Source organism: Aquarana catesbeiana, linkage group LG08, assembly GCF_042186555.1.
Source record: "Aquarana catesbeiana isolate 2022-GZ linkage group LG08, ASM4218655v1, whole genome shotgun sequence".
Lineage (NCBI taxonomy): Eukaryota > Metazoa > Chordata > Amphibia > Anura > Ranidae > Aquarana > Aquarana catesbeiana.
In genome coordinates, this window is record NC_133331.1 from 10629782 (window position 1) to 10648179 (window position 18398).

At 48.5% G+C, this 18398-nt stretch overlaps 1 protein-coding gene across 4 annotated transcripts in view; it reads right to left on the reverse strand.

Moving 5' to 3' along the window:
- Window positions 1-456: 456 nt before the first annotated feature.
- Window positions 457-18398, reverse strand: part of LOC141105580 (prominin-1-A-like) — a 211711-nt gene continuing 193769 nt past the window's right edge. For all 4 annotated transcript variants that reach the window (XM_073595502.1, XM_073595500.1, XM_073595499.1 and 1 more), the window contains exons 22-25: window positions 18283-18372; window positions 12834-12946; window positions 10941-10964; window positions 457-8190 (exon numbers count right to left, since the gene is read on the reverse strand). In XM_073595502.1, the coding sequence (XP_073451603.1) occupies window positions 8139-8190; window positions 10941-10964; window positions 12834-12946; window positions 18283-18372 (279 nt within the window). In that variant the 3' untranslated portion in view covers window positions 457-8138. The remainder of the gene's footprint in view (window positions 8191-10940; window positions 10965-12833; window positions 12947-18282; window positions 18373-18398) is intronic.

The window sequence follows — 18398 nt, forward strand, 5'->3', positions numbered from 1 at the left end:
GGAAGGGTTTGGATTCCTCCAGGGAAGGGGTTGGGTTCCTCCAGGGAAGGGTTTGGAATACTCCAGGGAAGGATGGGATCCTTCAGTGAAGGGTGGCATACTCCAGTGAAGGGTTTGGGTTCCTCCAGGGAAGGTTTTGGGTTGCTCCAGTGAATGGTTTGGAATTACAGGAAAGGGTTTGTGTTCCTCCATGAAAGGGTTTGGGATGCTCCAGGGAATACTCCAGGGAAGGGTTTGGGTTGCTCCAGTGAAGGGTTTGGGATCCTCCAGGGAAGGGTTTTGGGTTGCTCCAGGGGGTGTGCACAGCGATCAGCCCACACATTTAGCTATCCTCAATGATGGCAGCTGTCAGATGAAGCTCAGCATTGAATGGAGGGGACTGCCCTTGCTGCACGCAGAACAGGTATTGCAGATGATACTTGAACAGAGTCAGACTAACCAACCAACAGACAGAGACACATGGAACTATTTATTTGCAGTAAAAATTAATTCAGTAACAAAGTCAGCAGAAACAGCATTGAAATGCACAGCAACATGCTGCATATTTTTCTAAAATATTTTTTCTTATCACAAAATAGATTTTAACTTTAAATATATATTACAGCCTTCAATCCAGTGCCAGACTGGGGTCTAATACAATCATTCCCTGTTGTAAGAAGCACAGTGCATGACCTGATGGGGCGAGTCTGCAGGAGTGAATATTCCAGCCTACAAAAAGGGAAACCCTCTTATGGGATGCTGAGCTTCCATGATTGAAAGAACTGAAATCGAATAAATGAAAGGGGCGGGGCAAGGGACAGTCACGGTGGGGAGAAAAGGGCAGCTAGACAATGGTGATGGACGTCCTCCGGTCAGGAAATGAGATGGGCTCTGACATGCTGCAGCTTCTAATGCACATTGTGAGAAGCTCACAGTGTGCAGAGGAGGCCATTTCAGTCCAGGAGAGGAGTTGGTACAACTGTGCAAGACTAAAGGGAAGACATCACCTTTGTATCCCTTGTCAGGAAAACTTGTCATGCAGATAGCAGAGGAAGGAGGCAGCAGACAGAAATGGCACTTAGTGCTCTGGACTGAGACAAGTACACGCTATAGAGGGATGTGCTTTGTTCATATTTCTTTATTACATCTGAGCACCACAAACCAAAATCGATAATCAATTTATTTTTAATATTTAAAGCAAACTCCCTCCATCCGTCCATCCATGTCTCCATGCTTTATTTTGTTGAACAAATCACTTTGAAACCGCCCACCTAGCATTTCTGTGGCCATCTTGAGTAAGGGTAAAATGATTCATGTAGCATTTACTTCCTGGAATCCTTCTGCCCTTAGCTCAAGTATGCATGCAACAGGGTGTGCTTAGCTGAGAAAACCCCTCCTCCTCCTCCCTTTCCAAAGAGTCCTGGGATGTATGACATCATTTGCCTAGGCAAGAAACCAGGAAGTAACTGAAGAAAAAAAAAAAAAGAAGTATAAAACAAGTAATTAGGATATATGTTCCTATCTATTTACTAATCGTAGCAGCATAAGGATTAAAAATAATCAATGTTGATTAGGAGAGTGAAGTTCCACCCGTGCAAGGGCTGTGTTGCCCACACGGGTATGTGCAGGGTGCGGGCGATCCCATTCACGTCAGTTGGGACGCAGCGGCTGCACGGATACAGCCGAAACTCCTAATTTAGCATCCATGTGCGTGTTCCCAAATGCAGGCTGTGTGTGGGTTCGGGGGTCACACGCCCACACCTATGTCAAATTTGGAGCAGCAAACGGATGCACGGGACAAGTGTTCGTCCCCGTGTGTGCAAACATGCCGCCCTCGCACAGGAGTGCGCTGAAAGTGATTGATAAACAATCACCTTATAAAACATCCCATTCATCCCACTTTCCTACTGCAGGGTGTACCAACATGGCCTCTGCCACCTTCCTACTGCGGGGTGCACCAACATGGCCTCCACCATCTTCCTACTGCGGGGTGCACCAACATGGCCTCCGCCACCTTCCTACTGTGGGGTGTTCCAACATGGCCTCCGCCACCTTCCTACTGCGGGGTGTACCAACATGGCCTCCGCCACCTTCCTACTGTGGGGTGTTCCAACATGGCCTCCGCCACCTTCCTACTGCGGGGTGTACCAACATGTCCTCCTCCACCCTCCTACTGTGGGGTGTACCAACATGGCCTCCGCCACCTTCCTACTGTGGGGTGTACCAACATGGCCTCCGCCACCTTCCTACTGCGGGGTGCACCAACATGGCCTCCACCACCTTCCTACTGCGGGGTGTACCAACATGGCCTCCACCACCTTCCTACTGTGGGGTGCACCAACATGGCCTCCACCACCTTCCTACTGCGGGGTGCACCAACATGGCCTCCACCACCTTCTTACTGCGGGGTGTACCAACATGGCCTCCACCACCTTCTTACTGCGGGGTGTACCAACATGGCCTCCACCACCTTCTTACTGCGGGGTGTGCCAACATGGCCCCTGCCACCTTACAGCTTCTTTCAAAATGTAACATCCAAACAGCATCATAGATGTCAATATACTCTAGTTACTTATATTCGCTCACTTTATTGCTAAAATTACTGTTAAATTCAAGACGTGGCCGGGTGTAGTAAGATGTCCGCTGCCTTCTTCTGACTGCAGGTGTTCTGCCAGATTAGCAAACCTGGTAGCGGTGGAACGGGTGCGCAGCTGATGGAACATCACTTCCATTCGTTAATCTGACGGGTCGCCGATTCTGACCAGGAAGCGAGTCCTGAGACCCGATTGGCTGAGAGGAGAAGCAACCATATTGACCACCCAGGAGGAGACGTAGGGGGAAGCCGCCGAAGCTGCCTGCGACCTAGATAGGGGTAAGTGCGGGGCTGGTGTGCGGACGGGCAAGCGATGGGGGAGGGGGTTGACTGACTGGCCAACCAATTTAAAGGGGGGGGGGGGTGGCCGCACTAGCCACCACTGCAGTGCTGCCTATCAGTGCCCATCAGTGAAGGAGAAAAATTACCTATTTACAAAATTTGGAAGGGGGGGGGGGAGCCCGGTATTGAAGGAGTTAAGGACACGGCTGTAAAGGAGGGTGCAGTGGCCTCCGTGGAAGCTCGGCTCCAATACGGCATTTTGGGATCACGGATAAAACGTCAAAAAAAAAAATATCGCACTATAAAAGGGGAACTGATTTTAGGCGATATTTAAAAATTGTTGCCGCCAGTCTTTAAAACGCATCTGATGGGAAAACGCGCGCTGTGTATAGGCGTGGTGGTTTATAGCGCAGCATAGGCCGTCACGCAGTCACTGCTGGAAAGCACAAAGCGCCCTGCTCCCGGGAATGAAGAAAAGCGATCGCAGGATGAGAATCACATGAGACACACCACAAGGGCGGGGGTGGGGGGGGGAGCGACTAATAGAATTAGTCCTTTTTACGAGACAATAAAAGTCAAGAGACAAACGCCCCGGGCTGCCGATCTGTATATTGGACACATTCCATGAACTGAACACACCAATCAAAGATGGGAACCCGAATCGCAGGAAACGAGATCTGCAATGGGGGGAAAACCAGCTGTCCCCCGTGAACTTCCTATTCTATCCTCCCTGGAAGATATTTGGTAACTTTTTAATGAAGACTGAAAGAGGAAGAGACAGAAATATATCTACAATCCACTGATTACTCTTCTTTTTTTTTTTTTCGGTTCACATGAATCGCACAGCAACAGCATCCCATTCCTGTTCAATTCACACGTGATTCAGCGTTTGAGCCCATTCATATAAAGCGTCTAGGTTTACACTGTGGATCGCACAGGAATCACACCGCATTCCTGTGAAAATTACATGCGATTCTGTGCCATGCGATTTGAGCCCATTCATTTTGGATAGGGTTGCACCGATGCTGTTTTTTTTTTTTTTTTGATTGGCGAGTACAAATACTTTCGGTCAAGTACTCGCTGATACTGAGTACCGATACTTTGCGGTGCGATTTGCATCAATACAGAAAAAATAATAAAAAATGGCGCACATCGCACTGAAGAAATGGCAAGCAATTTGAAAAGAAATGCAGTGCAATTCCTGTCCAAATCGCATGCAATTTTCCCCTACTGCTCCTGTGTGTGTGTATAGAAAGGGAAAAGCGCCATCTAGTGGGCAATTTAAAAAAAAAATGTTAGAACTCACAGTGCTTATCTACCCACATGCAAAATAATCGATATAGGTGTCCCGGTCCCGCCGATGATAGCACATCAGGGCTGCTGGAGGTGCTCACAGGGCTGGAGGAGAAGTCCCGGGACCCCCATGGGTATAGGGAACGGAACCGCCTCTACATCTCCTCCAGCGGCTGTGATTTGCTATCATCGGCGGGACCGGGACACCTATGTAGATGATTTTTTCATGTTTCCAGATATGTACTGTGTCCTGATTAGCAGTGCCTCCTCATCAGTGCCCATCAGTGCCTCCTCATCAGTGCCCATCCGTGCTGCCTCATCAGTGCCCATCCGTGCCTCCTCATCAGTGCCCATCAGTGCTACCCCATCAGTGCCCATCAGTGCCTCCTCATCAGTGCCCATCAGTGCTACCCCATCAGTGCCTCCTCATCAGTGTCCATCCGTGCCTCCTCATCAGTGCCCATCCGTGCCTCCTCATCAGTGCCCATCAGTGCCTCCTCATCAGTGCCCATCAGTGCTGCCTCATCAGTGCCCATCAGTGCCTACTCATCAGTGCCCATCAGTGCTACCCCATCAGTGCCTCCTCGTCAGTGTCCATCCGTGCCTCCTCATCAGTGCCCATCCGTGCCTCCTCATCAGTGCCCATCCGTACTGGCTCTTTGAAAAGCTTGGAGACACCCGCCATAAGAAATAAGGCTGCACTATTATGACAACATAAGGGCTGGTGTCGGCGGACTTTTATTCACATTTCCATACAAGTCTATAGTAAGGAAAAACCCTCATGAAGCAGGTACAGAAAGTGGTCAACTGCGGGTGAAATGGAACAACCATTGAATTCTGAACGAGCATTTCAAACTGAGGCCATCAACACGAGCTCAGAGCCCACGGGTCCTAAGAGTGGGAATTCCGGTTCTTACCAACGAAGAAACAAACGCAAAGGGCACAGAGCCTCCAGGATGACCAGTACCAATGTGGTTAGACTCTAGTGGCTAATGCATGTATGCCACTCCAATGCCATCAGGGGATGGTGGAAACCACTAATGTCAGTGTCTACTATGAGATCAGATGTCCTTAATCCCAAAGGAAACCAACTGATATTAGTGAGAGGGTAGTTAAAACATGCCACCAAGAATAATTGTATCCAAGGAAAGATCCACTTTATTGAGAATAGATTCATAAAGCCATGTATCGTGTCCACAACCATGTGTGTGAAAGCTTACATCTAAGGACATCCCCTGATCCCATGGTAGTGGTCTCCACCATCCCCTGATGGCATTGGAGTGACCTACAGGCATTAGCCACTAGAGTACAACCACATTGGCACCGTTTATCCCGGAGACTCCATGCGTATGGTCCCTTCCTGCCATGTGAATTTATCCTCAGAATCCTACCTATGGTCCCTCACTGCCATGTGAATTTATCCTCAGAATCCTACCTATGGTCCCTCACTGCCATGTGAATCCATCCTCAGAATCCTACCTATGGTCCCTCACTGCCATGTGAATCCATCCTCAGAATCCCCTCTATGGTCCCTCACTGCCATGTGAATCCATCCTCAGAATCCCCTCTATGGTCCCTCACTGCCATGCAAGTCCAGCCTCAGAATCCCCCCTATGGTCTCTCAGTGCCATATGAATCCATCCTCAGAACCCCCCCCCCCCAACCTCATGGTCCCCCACTGCCAGGTGAATCCATCCTCAAAATCTCCCCTATGGTCCCCCACTGCCATGTGAATCCAGCCTCAGAACCCTCCTATGGTCCCCCACTGCCAGGTGAATCCATCCTCAGAATCCCCCCTATGGCCTCAGAATCCCCCCTATGGGCCCCCACCGCCATGTGAATCCAGCCTCAGAATCCCCCCTATGGGCCCCCGCCGCCATGTGAATCCAGTCTCAGAATCCCCCCTATGGGCCCCCACTGCCATGTAAACCCAGCCTCAAAATGTATTTATTTTTATTTATTTATGGTACTTATATAGCGCCATCAATTTATGCAGCGCTTTACATATACATTGTACATTCACATCAGTCCCTACCCTCAAGGAGCTTACAATCTACGGTCCCTAACTCACATTCATACATACTAGGGACAATTTAGACAGGATCCAATTAACCTACCAGCATGTCTTTGGAGTGTGGGAGGAAACCGGAGTACCCAGAGGAAACCCCCGCAGTCACAGGGAGAACATGCAAACTCCAGGCAGGTAGTGTTGTGGTTGGGATTCGGACCAGCGACCCTCCTTATTGCTAGGCGAAAGTGCTATCCACTACACCACTGTGCCGCCCTCCCCTCCTATGGTCCCCCACTGCCAGGTGAATCCATCCTCAGAATCCCCCCTATGGTCCCTTACTGCCAGGTGAATCCATCCTCAGAATCCCCCCTATGGTCCCCCACTGCCAGGTGAATCCATCCTCAGAATCCCCCCTATGGTCCCTTACTGCCAGGTGAATCCATCCTCAGAATCCCCCCTATGGTCCCCCACTGCTATGTGAATCCGTCCTCAGAATCCCCCCTATGGGCCCCCACTGCTATGTGAATCCAGCCTCTGAACCCCCCTATGATCCCCTACTGCCAGGTGAATCCATCCTCAGAATCCCCCCTATGGTCCCCCACTGCCATGTAAATTCATCCTCAGAATCCCCCCTATGGTCCCCCACTGCCATGTGAATCCATCCTCAGAATCTCCCCTATGGTCCCCCACTGCCATGTGAATCCATCCTCAGAATCCCCCCCTATGGTCCCCCACTGCCATGTGAATCCAGCCTCTGAACCCCCCCTATGGCCTCACTGCCATGTGAATCCAGCCTCAGAATCCCCCCTATGGCCCCCCACTGCCAGGTGAATCCATCCTCAAAATCTCCCCTATGGCCCCCACTGCCATGTGAATCCATCCTCAGAATCCCCCCTATGGCCCCCCACTGCCATGTGAATCCAGCCTCAGAATCCCCCCTATGGCCCCCACTGCCAGGTGAATTCCTCCTCAGAATTCCCCCTATGGCCCCACTGCCATGTGAATCCAGCCTCTGAACCCCCCCTTTTGGTCCCCCACTGCCATGTGAATCCATCCTCAGAATCCCCCCTATGGTCCCCCACTGCCAAGTGAATCCATCCTCAGAATCCCCCCTATGGTCCCCCACTGCCAGGGGAATCCATCCTCAGAATCCCCCCTATGGTCCCCCACTGCCATGTGAATCCATCCTCAGAATCCCGCCTATGGTCCCCCACTGCCATGTGAATCCATCCTCAGAATCCCCCCTATGGTCCCCCACTGCTATGTGAATCCATCCTCAGAATCCCCCCTATGGTCCCCCACTGCTATGTGAATCCATCCTCAGAATCCCCCCTATGGTCCCCCACTGCTATGTGAATCCATCCTCAGAATCCCCCCTATGGTCCCCCACTGCCATGTGAATCCAGTCTCAGCCTCATCTCCTCCATGGTTTCTCAATGTCCTGATTTGTTTATTGTCGGATTCCATTAAACAGAAGTCGTCATTTAGAGTGCTCTTCAGAAACTTACTTATTCTAATACTACAAAAATAAAACTAAAACTTTCTTCACTTTAAATTTTTATGTTTCAAAAAATAATTTTTTTCAGACTAAAGATTAAAAAAAAAAACATTTTGCATGAAATGTATAAAAATAGAAATGCCATAGAAGTGCAATAGAAGTACCGCCGGGACCCGCCATCAGCAGCCGGGGTCATTTGGTGGGTCCAGCGACGGAATCTTATCTAATCATCTTCACACACAGGAAATAAGGAAGACCCTTCACCTTGGAATAAAAGTTCCCTCAAAGTTTTCTGTGGGGGTTTCAGACTGCCCGTTCAGAACCCGTCACAGCCGATGTATCCGTGAAATAGAATGGGAAATAAATAGAAAAATCTGCAATAAATAGTCACGCTAAACAGCGTTCCCGATTGTCTCGGAGGCTGGAATCCACGGTAAAAGGTGGTCATTGGGGGGGTCCTGATGGTCACAGTGCTGCCCCCTTCAGGACTTTGTAGTTACTCTAGGGATGAGGAATTGCTGGGAAGTAGATGTCCTGCAAAGAGGGGGGAAAAAAAACATAGTTATCAATTATTCAGCCTTTTCTCACCTCTCCCTAAAGAAGAACCCCGCCAAACACTATTTACAACGAAATCAAGAATAGAACGCCCTCATCCTTACTTAATTACCGACCTTCAGCAAGCATGCAGCCAGTGAAGTTAGCACTCCTGCATACTGTCCCTGGTCACTTATGTATTGATCCAAGTATTAGAATGAGAGCCCAGTTAGCAGCAGTACTTTCAATATTATTTATTTTTTATCATTTTTTTTTTTTCCAAATCTATAGATTAATATGAATGTGGTCAGATTTAAGGGAAAGTTGTTTGAAGATATTAGTTGTGTCGAGCAAACACACGTTTTAAGTTACTGTTGCACTGAAAACTAATTTTTGGGACAGCTTTTAGATCATTAAACATTTGCTCCTCCATATTTTTGTTATTGTCTCAAATATTGAGATCTGTAGAATGACCACTAGATGGAGCTCTCCATTTGATTAGGCTTCATTCAACCTTCCTGCCTAAACTGTGTTTTTAAAGGCGAGGGTGGCAACATGTCGAACTCGAACTACCCTTTGACCGTGGGGCAAGCCAGTAGTTTCCCCAATTCGTCCCTGCTTTGCCGACCCTTCCCCTCTGCCTCCACCACTCTCATCTTCACTGCAGAGCGGAGAGCGGGAGGCAGCACAGTACTGGATGGAGGGCGGGATCGGGAGCTGCCTCTGTTAACCTTTCAAGTTAACCAGCAGGTGATTGGTTGCTAGGATAGTGGGCAGTCCTAGCAACCGATTACAGCTTGTTAATATGAAAATTTAACTCTGGCAGCTCTTGCTCCCTCCCGCCCTCCATCCAGTACGATGCTGCCTCCCGCTCTCAGCTAGGAAAAGGTAGTAAAGTGCTAACTGCACACTGTGATGGGTTTGTGAGGGGGAAAAGGACACTGCTGGGGTGGGGACAGAGGACATTACATTGGGGGTGGGGGGAGGCAGAGGACACTACTATTGGGGGGGGGGGGGGTGATGTGAAGGGAGCAGAGGACACTACTATGGGGGGGGGTGATTGATGTGAAGGGGCAGAGGGCACTGCTACGGAGGGGGGGGGCAGAGGACACCATGGGGGGGGGGGGATATGAAGGACACTACTATGGGGGGGTGATTGATGTGAAGGGGTGCAGAGGACACTATGGGGGGGGGGAGTGATGTGAAGGGAGCAGAGGACACTACTATGGGGGGGGGGTGATGTGAAGTGGGCAGAGCACGCTGCTATGAGGGGGGGGGCAGAGGACACTATGGGGGGGGTGATGTGAAGGGAGCAGAGGACACTGCTATGGATGGGGGGGGGGGCAGAGGACACTACTATGGGGGGGGGAGTGAAGGGAGCAGAGGACACTACTATGGGGGGGGGTGATGTGAAGGGGGCAGAGCACGCTGCTATGAAGGGGGGGGAAGAGGACACTATGGGGGGGGGGGTGATGTGAAGGGAGCAGAGGACACTACTATGGGGGGGGGGGTGATGTGAAGGGGGCAGAGCACGCTGCTATGAAGGGGGGGGGGGGAGAGGACACTATGGGGGGGGGGGGGGGTGATGTGAAGGGAGCAGAGGACACTACTATGGAAGGGACAGAGGGCACTATGGTGGGGGGTGGAGGTGGTGATATGAAGGGGGTGATGTGAAGGAGGCAACGCACACTACTATGGAGGGGGGGGGGGTAATGTGAAGGGACTAGAGGACACTGCTATGGAGGGGGAGGCAGAGGACACTACAGGGGGGTGATGTGAAGGGAGCAGAGGTCACTACTAATGGGGGGGGCGGGTAATGTGAGAGGGTAGAGGACACTGATATGAAGGGGGGGACAAGGACACTACTATGGGGGGGGGGGTAATGTGAAGGGGGTGGAGGACACTGATATAAAGGGGGGGACAAGGACACTACTATGGGGTGGGGGGGTAATGTGAAGGGGGTAGAGGACACTGATATGAAGGGGGGGACAGAGGACACTATGAAACAAAGTTTCATTTGCTTTTAACACTGGATTTTGTAATAAATTTTCCTGAAGGAAGACCACATACGTTTTCAGAAATTTGTTCAGTCGAGAAAAAAATTTCCATCCCATGCCTTACTTCTCCTTCAAACTTTAGAAAATCGAACAAATATTCTTAAAAAGGCAAAATGACAAACAAAATTCTACTAGTGTATAGCCGGATTTAGGGTTCGTTAACACTAGTGGTTGGGGGGGGGGTAAAATCCCATGGCTGAACCATATTTTACTGATCCCCCTGTAGCTGAAGAGGCAGCGGCCAGTTGTGTACACGGCGGCAGGCGTTACACCCTCTGATGCTTTTGGTGGGCGTAGTGCCCGCTGAGCACAACCCATTCAAGCCACTCTGCAAGCGCCCCACCACTGTGTGCAATGCAAACGGTTGCAGCCCCCTAGTGCGGCGGTCAAGGGGGTTAAAGCAGGCAGTGAGGAGACATAAGACCTCCTAACCATCTGTAAAATGCTCTCTGGATGTAGATCGCTCTTCAGAGATCGAACCCGTATGAACGAGCTCCACGTCTACTCAAAGGCAGCCAGCAGAGGCCACAACATCCTGCATGCTGGGAACTGTAGTTCAACAAAACCTGAAGCTCTATTAGTAGCCGATGCCCCCCCTCCCCCCCTTCTATTGCGGTTTAATCTGCACTCGGCTCAGTCATGTCACCAATGGAACAAAGATAACAATGATTGATTATTGATGATCCAACTTACATTTCCAGGTGATCATTCGGGGCGCTGAAAGACAAAAAGAAAGAAAAAAGTAATTACCGCATTCAGAACCAACTCACAAAATTGAAACTCTGTGTGTATATATATATACTGCCTTAAAAAAAGTATTCATACCCCTTGAAATTGTCCACATTTTGTCATGTTACAGCCAAAAACCTAAATGTATTTTATTGGGATTTTATGAGATAGACCAACACAAAGTGGCACATAATTGTGAAGTGGAAGGAAAATAATAAATTGTTTTCCAAATGTTTTACAAATAAATATGTGAAAAGTGTGGGGGGGGGTATTTGTATGGCGCCCCCCCGGAGTCAATACTTTGTAGAACCTCCTTTCTCTACAAGTCTTTTTGGGGATGTCTCTACCAGCTTTGCACATCTAGAGAGGACATTTCTGCCCATTCTTCTCTGCAAAATATCTCAAGCTCTGTCAGATTGGATGGAGAGCGTCTGTGAACAGCAATTTTCAAGTCTTGCCACAGATTCTCAATGTGATTTAGGTCTGGACTGTGACTGGGCCATTCTAACACATGAATATGCTTTGATCTAAACCATTCCATTGTAGCTCTGGCTGGATGTTTCGGGTCGTTGTCCTGTTGGAAGGTGAACCTCCGCCCCAGTCTCAAGTCTTTTGCAGCTTCTAACAGGTTTTCTTCTAAGATTGTCCTGTATTTGTCTCCCTCCATCTTCCCATCAACTCTGACCAGCTTCCCTGTCCTTGGTGAAGAAAAGCATCCCCACCACATGATGCTGCCACCACCATGTTTCACGGTGGGGATGGTGTGTTCAGGGTGATGTGCAGTGTTAGTTTCCCCCACACATAGCGTTTTGCTTTTAGGCCAAAAAGTTCAATTTTGGTCTCATCTGACCAGATCACCTTCTTCCACATGTTTGCTGTGTCCCCCACATGGCTTCTCACAAACTACAAACAGGACTTCTTATGACTTTCTTTCACCAATGTCTTTCTTCTTGTCACTCTTCCATAAAGGGCAGATTTGTGGAGAACACGACTAATAGTTGTCCTGTGGACAGATTCTCCCACCTGAGCTGTGGATCTCTGCAGCTCCTCCAGAGTTACCATGGACCTCTTGGCTCTTCTCTGATGAATGCTCTCCTTGCCCGGCCGGTCAGTTTAGGTGGACGGCCATGTCTTGGTAGGTTTGCAGTTGTCCCATACTCTTTCCATTTTCCGATGATGGATTGAACAGAGCTCCGTGAGATGTTCAAAGCTTGGGATATGTTTTTTATAACCTAACCCTGCTTTATACTTCTCCACAACTTTATCCCGGACCTGTCTGGTGTGTTCCTTGGCCTTCATGATGCTGTTTGTTCACTAAGGTTCTCTAACAAACCTCTGAGGGCTTCATGGAACAGCTGTATTTATACTGAGATTAAATGACACACAGGTGGACTCTATTTACTAATTAGGTGACTTCTGAAGGCAATTGGTTCCACTAGATTTTAGTTAGGGGTATCAGAGTAAAGGGGGCTGAATACAAATGCCCCCACACACTTTTCACATATTTATTTGTAAAAAACGTTGAAAACCATTTATCATTTTCCTTCCACTTCACAATTATGGGCCTCTTTGTGTTGGTCTATCACATAAAATCCCAATAAAATACATTTATGTTTTTGGTTGTAACATGACAAAATGTGGGAAATTTCAAGGGGTATGAATACTTTTACAAGGCACTGTATAATGTTTGGGGATTCTAAGTAATTTTCTAGCAAAAAAATAAAAAATACTTGCAAACAAAAAGTGCCAGGAAAGGTGTGGTGCTGAAGTGGTTAAATCTACTGTCTCAGTGTATTTAGTGATCTGTGTAGAGTTCAGCGTTAATAAATGACGGTAAAGGTCGGCGTGTGTTCTTACTCGAAGACATCTGAGGTTTTCATCCTCCGGTAGTATTTGGCCAATTTGATAGACAGGATGATGCTGGGGATGAAGAAGATGGTGCACCAGCCCAGGCTGAACCAAAATGCATTCTAGAAAGAGAAGAACAGATATAGATGACTATTTATTACAGGCATTTATATGGCACTAACAGCACTTTACCTACATTCACGTTCCTGCCCCAAGGAGCTTACAATCTAAGCTCCCGATCTCGTACACATACACATACTAGGGCCACGTAACGCATGTCTCTGGAGTGTAGGAGGGAACCTATGCAAACTCCATGCAGATCCGAGCCAAGTACCCCAGTGCTGCAAGGCAGGCATGCTAACCACTGAGCCACTGTGCTCCAAATCAAATGTTATTCAACAATTCTCTCTCCAGGTTAAATGTTATTAATTCATACAGAATAGAGCAAAGCAGGAAAATACTGCATTATGGCCACTAGGTGGTGCTGACAATCATATGAAATAAATTACCACATACTTGTACTCGGGCAAATGCTCCCGATACTTCACCCCATACCTGGACAGTCAGCGGTGATCGGTGAGTGGGGGAGTTACAAGCTTCACCCCCCCCCTTTTTTTTATAGAGAAATCTATACAGCGGTGATCTGTGCTTGTAAGTCCCCCACACACGATCGCCGCTGACTGTCACCGCATCCTCCTCCAGTCCCCCTCCATTCTGCTGTCCCCCACCACTCTGCTGCTGTCCCCCACCACTCTGCTGCTGTCCCCCACCACTCTGCTGCTGTCCCCCTCCGTTCTGCTGTCCCCCTCCTTTCTTCCTCCGTGTCCCCCTCCGTTCTGATGCTGTCCCCCTCCTTTCTTCCTCTGTGTACCCCGCCGTTCTGCTGCTGTCCCCCGCCGTTCTGCTGCTGTCCCCCTCCGTTCTGCTGCTGTCCCCCGCCACTCTGCTGCTGTCCCCCGCCACTCTGCTGCTGTCCCCCTCCGTTCTGCTGCTGTCCCCTGCCGTTCTGCTGCTGTCCCCCACCTTTCTGCTGCTGTCCCCCTCTGTTCTGCTGCTGTCCCCCGCCACTCTGCTGCTGTCCCCCGCCACTCTGCTGCTGTCCCCCCTCCGTTCTGCTGCTGTCCCCCTCCGTTCTGCTGCTGTCCCCCTCCGTTCTGCTGCTGTCCCCCGCCACTCTGCTGCTGTCCCCCTCCGTTCTGCTGCTGTCCCCCTCCGTTCTGCTGCTGCCCCCCTCCGTTCTGCTGCTGTCCCCCGCCGTTCTGCTGCTGTCCCCCGCCGTTCTGCTGCTGTCCCCCGCCGTTCTGCTGCTGTCCCCTTCCAGTTTTCCTCCGTGTCCCCCTCTGTTCTGCTGTTCCTCTCCATGTCCTCCTCCTTCCTTTTCTGTATGAACAGAGTCAGTGATCACTGTCTGACTCTCTCCATTCACATAACTGAAACATTGTAACCTCCTGTGATTACGATGTGTCAGTCTATGAATGGAGAGGAGCCGCTGTCTTCTCCCCATTCATTCTCAGTGCAGCTGAGGCTGCAGAGAAAGGGACTGGAGAATCTCTATCCTCTGTCTCTTTCTCTGTCTCAAGGGGGAGATTTCAGGGGTCTATTAAGACCCCTGATATCTCACAAAGTCCCCCAACAGGGCTGATTAAAAAAAAAAAAAGTATTGCAATAAATAATAAAAAATAATAAAATTAAAATAAAAAACACACACAGACACTGTCCGCCCCCTCCCTCCCTAAAAAAAGAAAAAAAAAGAAAGCATTGTAAAAAATTTTAGGGGTAGAGAATGTGTGCTAGGAGGGGTGAATTTATTTTTTTTGGGGGAGGGGGGGATTTAGGGGGCGGCTGGGGTAAGTATTGCTCTAGGTGGCAAAATTTGGGGGGCGGGGTGCTAAGAGTGGTGATTTGGGGGATTTGTGTTAGGAGGGCAGATAGGGGGAGAAGATGCGTACTAGGAGGGGTGAATTTATTTATTTTTTGGAGGGGGGGGTCAAAGATTTGTGCTAAGAGAGGGTATTTCAGCAAGGGGTGGTACTGGGTGGTACTGTACTGGGAGGGGGGGAATTTATGCTTAGGGGGGGGGGGGGCATGCAGATTAGTGCTCATACATCTTTGGGGGGGGGGGGGGGGCAAATTTGGAGGCACTGAAGCCTGGACTCTGGTCTTTCCAGCTCCCCCTCCTAGTCACAGTTGAGTGGGGTATCTGTAGGCCTGTGGTGGGGTCATTCGATTGTTGGTTGGGGTCGGGGTATCTGTAGGCCTGTGGTGGGGTCATTCGATTGTTGGTTGGGGTCGGGGTATCTGTAGGCCTGTGGTGGGGTCATTCGATTGTTGGTTGGGGTCGGGGTATCTGTAGGCCTGTGGTGGGGTCATTCGATTGTTGGTTGGGGTCGGGGTATCTGTAGGCCTGTGGTGGGGTCATTCGATTGTTGGTTGGGGTCGGGGTATCTGTAGGCCTGTGGTGGGGTCATTCGATTGTTGGTTGGGGTCGGGGTATCTGTAGGCCTGTGGTGGGGTCATTCGATTGTTGGTTGGGGTCGGGGTATCTGTAGGCCTGTGGTGGGGTCATTCGATTGTTGGTTGGGGTCGGGGTATCTGTAGGCCTGTGGTGGGGTCATTCGATTGTTGGTTGGGGTCGGGGTATCTGTAGGCCTGTGGTGGGGTCATTCGATTGTTGGTTGGGGTCGGGGTATCTGTAGGCCTGTGGTGGGGTCATTCGATTGTTGGTTGGGGTCGGGGTATCTGTAGGCCTGTGGTGGGGTCATTCGATTGTTGGTTGGGGTCGGGGTATCTGTAGGCCTGTGGTGGGGTCATTCGATCGTTGGTTGGGGAGTGATGAGAGTCTGATGGTCGGTGCCATCGTGTGATAATTTCTAATTTTTGCTCACAAAAATGTGCCGTCAGCTGTGCGGACTTTGAAAGACGCAGAGCTGACGGGACATTTTTGGTCAGTTAAATGGTGATGCATTGCATGGCGGGGATTAACCGGACTGTAACAGGAACGCATTCCGAGCTCAGGTCCCCCCCCCCCCCCCGGGGGCCACACCCCCCTTTTGTTCCTGACCCCGGAGCAACAAAACAGGACGTCACCCAATCACCCCGAGAGGAAAATATTCGCCAGGTAAACTCTGACTGTCACACAATAACGCTGATGAACCTTCTACAGAGTCACGGTAATAATCAGCTATGGGGAATACTTAACCACCTCGGCTCTGGAAGATTTACCCCCCACTTTCATGACCGGACCATGTTTTGCAATACAGCACTGCGTTACTTTAACTGACAATTGCGCGGTCGTGCAACACTGTACACAAATAAAATTTATATTTTTTTTCACACAAATAGAGCTTTTCTTTTGGTGGTATTTGATCACCTCTGCGGTTTATATTTTTTATTATATAAAACAAAAGAATCCTGAAAATTTTGAAAAAAAAAACAAGGAAAAAAAAAAACAATATTTTCTACTTTCTGCTTTAAAACACATCCAATAAAAATGTTGAAGAATCTATTTATTTTCCTACATTTAGGCCAAAACTGTATTCTGCGCCATGTCTTCAGAAAAAAAAAATTCCCAATAAGTGTATATTGATCAGTTTGTGTGAAATTTCCATCATCTACAAACTATGGGATATATACTGGAATATTTAAATTTTTTTAATATACTAGTAATGACAGTGATCAGCGATTTATAGCAGGACTGTGATAGTGCGGCGGACAATCTGACACTAACTGGTGCTGGGGGTGGGGGGGACTAACTGCCATTGACATTATTAGTGACACTAACACATCAAAGGGTTAACTATGTGTAATGTGTGCTGATTTTACTAACAGATCTCTTTGCTTCTTGTCCCTGTATCATTGTCCGAGACTTGCTGACAGGCTCCCGCTGTGTATAATCGCAGCAGGTGCCAATGGGGGGGGGTGCATGCATGCGCCCTATGCCCGTACGCAGTTTATTGTAGGCAAACTGTCTGAAAATGGCTATTTCCCATCTGAGCAATGTTTATAAACAATGTTACTTTGTATCTCTCTATCTCCCGTCTGACCAATGTTTATAAACAATGTTTCTTTGTATCTCTCTATCTTCCGTCTGATCAATGTTTATAAACAGAGAGATACAAAGTAACATTGTTTATAAACATTGATCAGACAGGAGATCAAGAGATACAAAGTAACATTGTCTCCCGTCTGATCAATGTTTATAAACAATGTTACTTTGTATCTCTCTGTTTATAAACATTGATCAGACGGAAGATAGAGAGATACAAAGAAACATTGTTTATAAACATTGATCAGACGGGAGACAATGTTACTTTGTATCTCTTGATCTCCTGTCTGATCAATGTTTATAAACAATGTTAGTTTGTATCTCTATCTTCCGTTTGATCAATGTTTATAAACAGAGAGATACAAAGTAACATTGTTTATAAACATTGATCCGACAGGAGATAGAGATACAAAGTAACATTGTCTCCTGTCTGATCAATGTTTATAAACAATGTTACTTTGTATCTCTTGATCTCCTGTTTGATCAATGTTTATAAACAATGTTACTTTGTATCACTCTGTCTCCCGTCTGATCAATGCTTATAAACAATGTTACTTTGTATTTTTTTGTTTACAAACATTGATCAGGCAGGAGATGGAGAGATACAATGTAACATTATCTCCTGTCTGAACAATGTTTATAAACAATGGCACTTGGTACCTTTCTGAAAAGCTTGCACCACTCTTAACCCATTTCCACCACCCCTGGATCTTTAATCTAAATGCCAGGAGTTGGGTGTTCTCATCATGTAACTGCTGTGATTGGCTAAACAACAAGACATACCACACCCACCCTGTGTACTTTGATATTTTGAGCCCCTGCATTACGCTCAGTACCCACAGCTGGTTAACGTTCGGTGAACGCCCGCCAATGTGTCAGTGTATAACTTCCAGGTATGTATTACCTGTTACAGAGATCACAGTACTCCCCCTGGCCAGGCCTTCATCTGCTCTTCTCTACAGAAGGACGGAGCCATCTTTATTCAGGCATCATCCAGCGTCACCATTACTTCCTGGACTGAGATGCCGGCACCAGATAGGACACAATCATGTCAATTCTGCTGCATGTGCAGTTTTTGGCCGTGTTCACAAATGTCTAACACAGATCAGCCCCTGCTGCAGCCTCTCAGCTCATAACATAGTTACAATGTACAGTCTGATCGCTGGGGGGGGGGGGGGGAGACTGAGGAAATGCTTCCTCCTGCCTGCAGCAGACTGATGGCATCATCTCAGCCTAGGCACAGTCACTGGACTGGGATGGATTTTTTACTGACGACCCAACAAGGCGGAGATAATGATTTATATCTGTAAACATGGATGTGATTTAAGTGATTGTGATTGGTCGGTTGTATTTCTGCAGATGTCGGTGAAATCTGTGATGTCCATCATCTAGTTTTTGGGTTTCTCTACTTACAAAGGAATCCAGGAGCTCCTGACAGGCGAGGATTTCTGCCGAGTCCAATGCACTGGCCACGGGCCTGCATCGGGCGAGCTGGGTGGTCAGCTGTAGAGAAAGCGGCACACATGCGA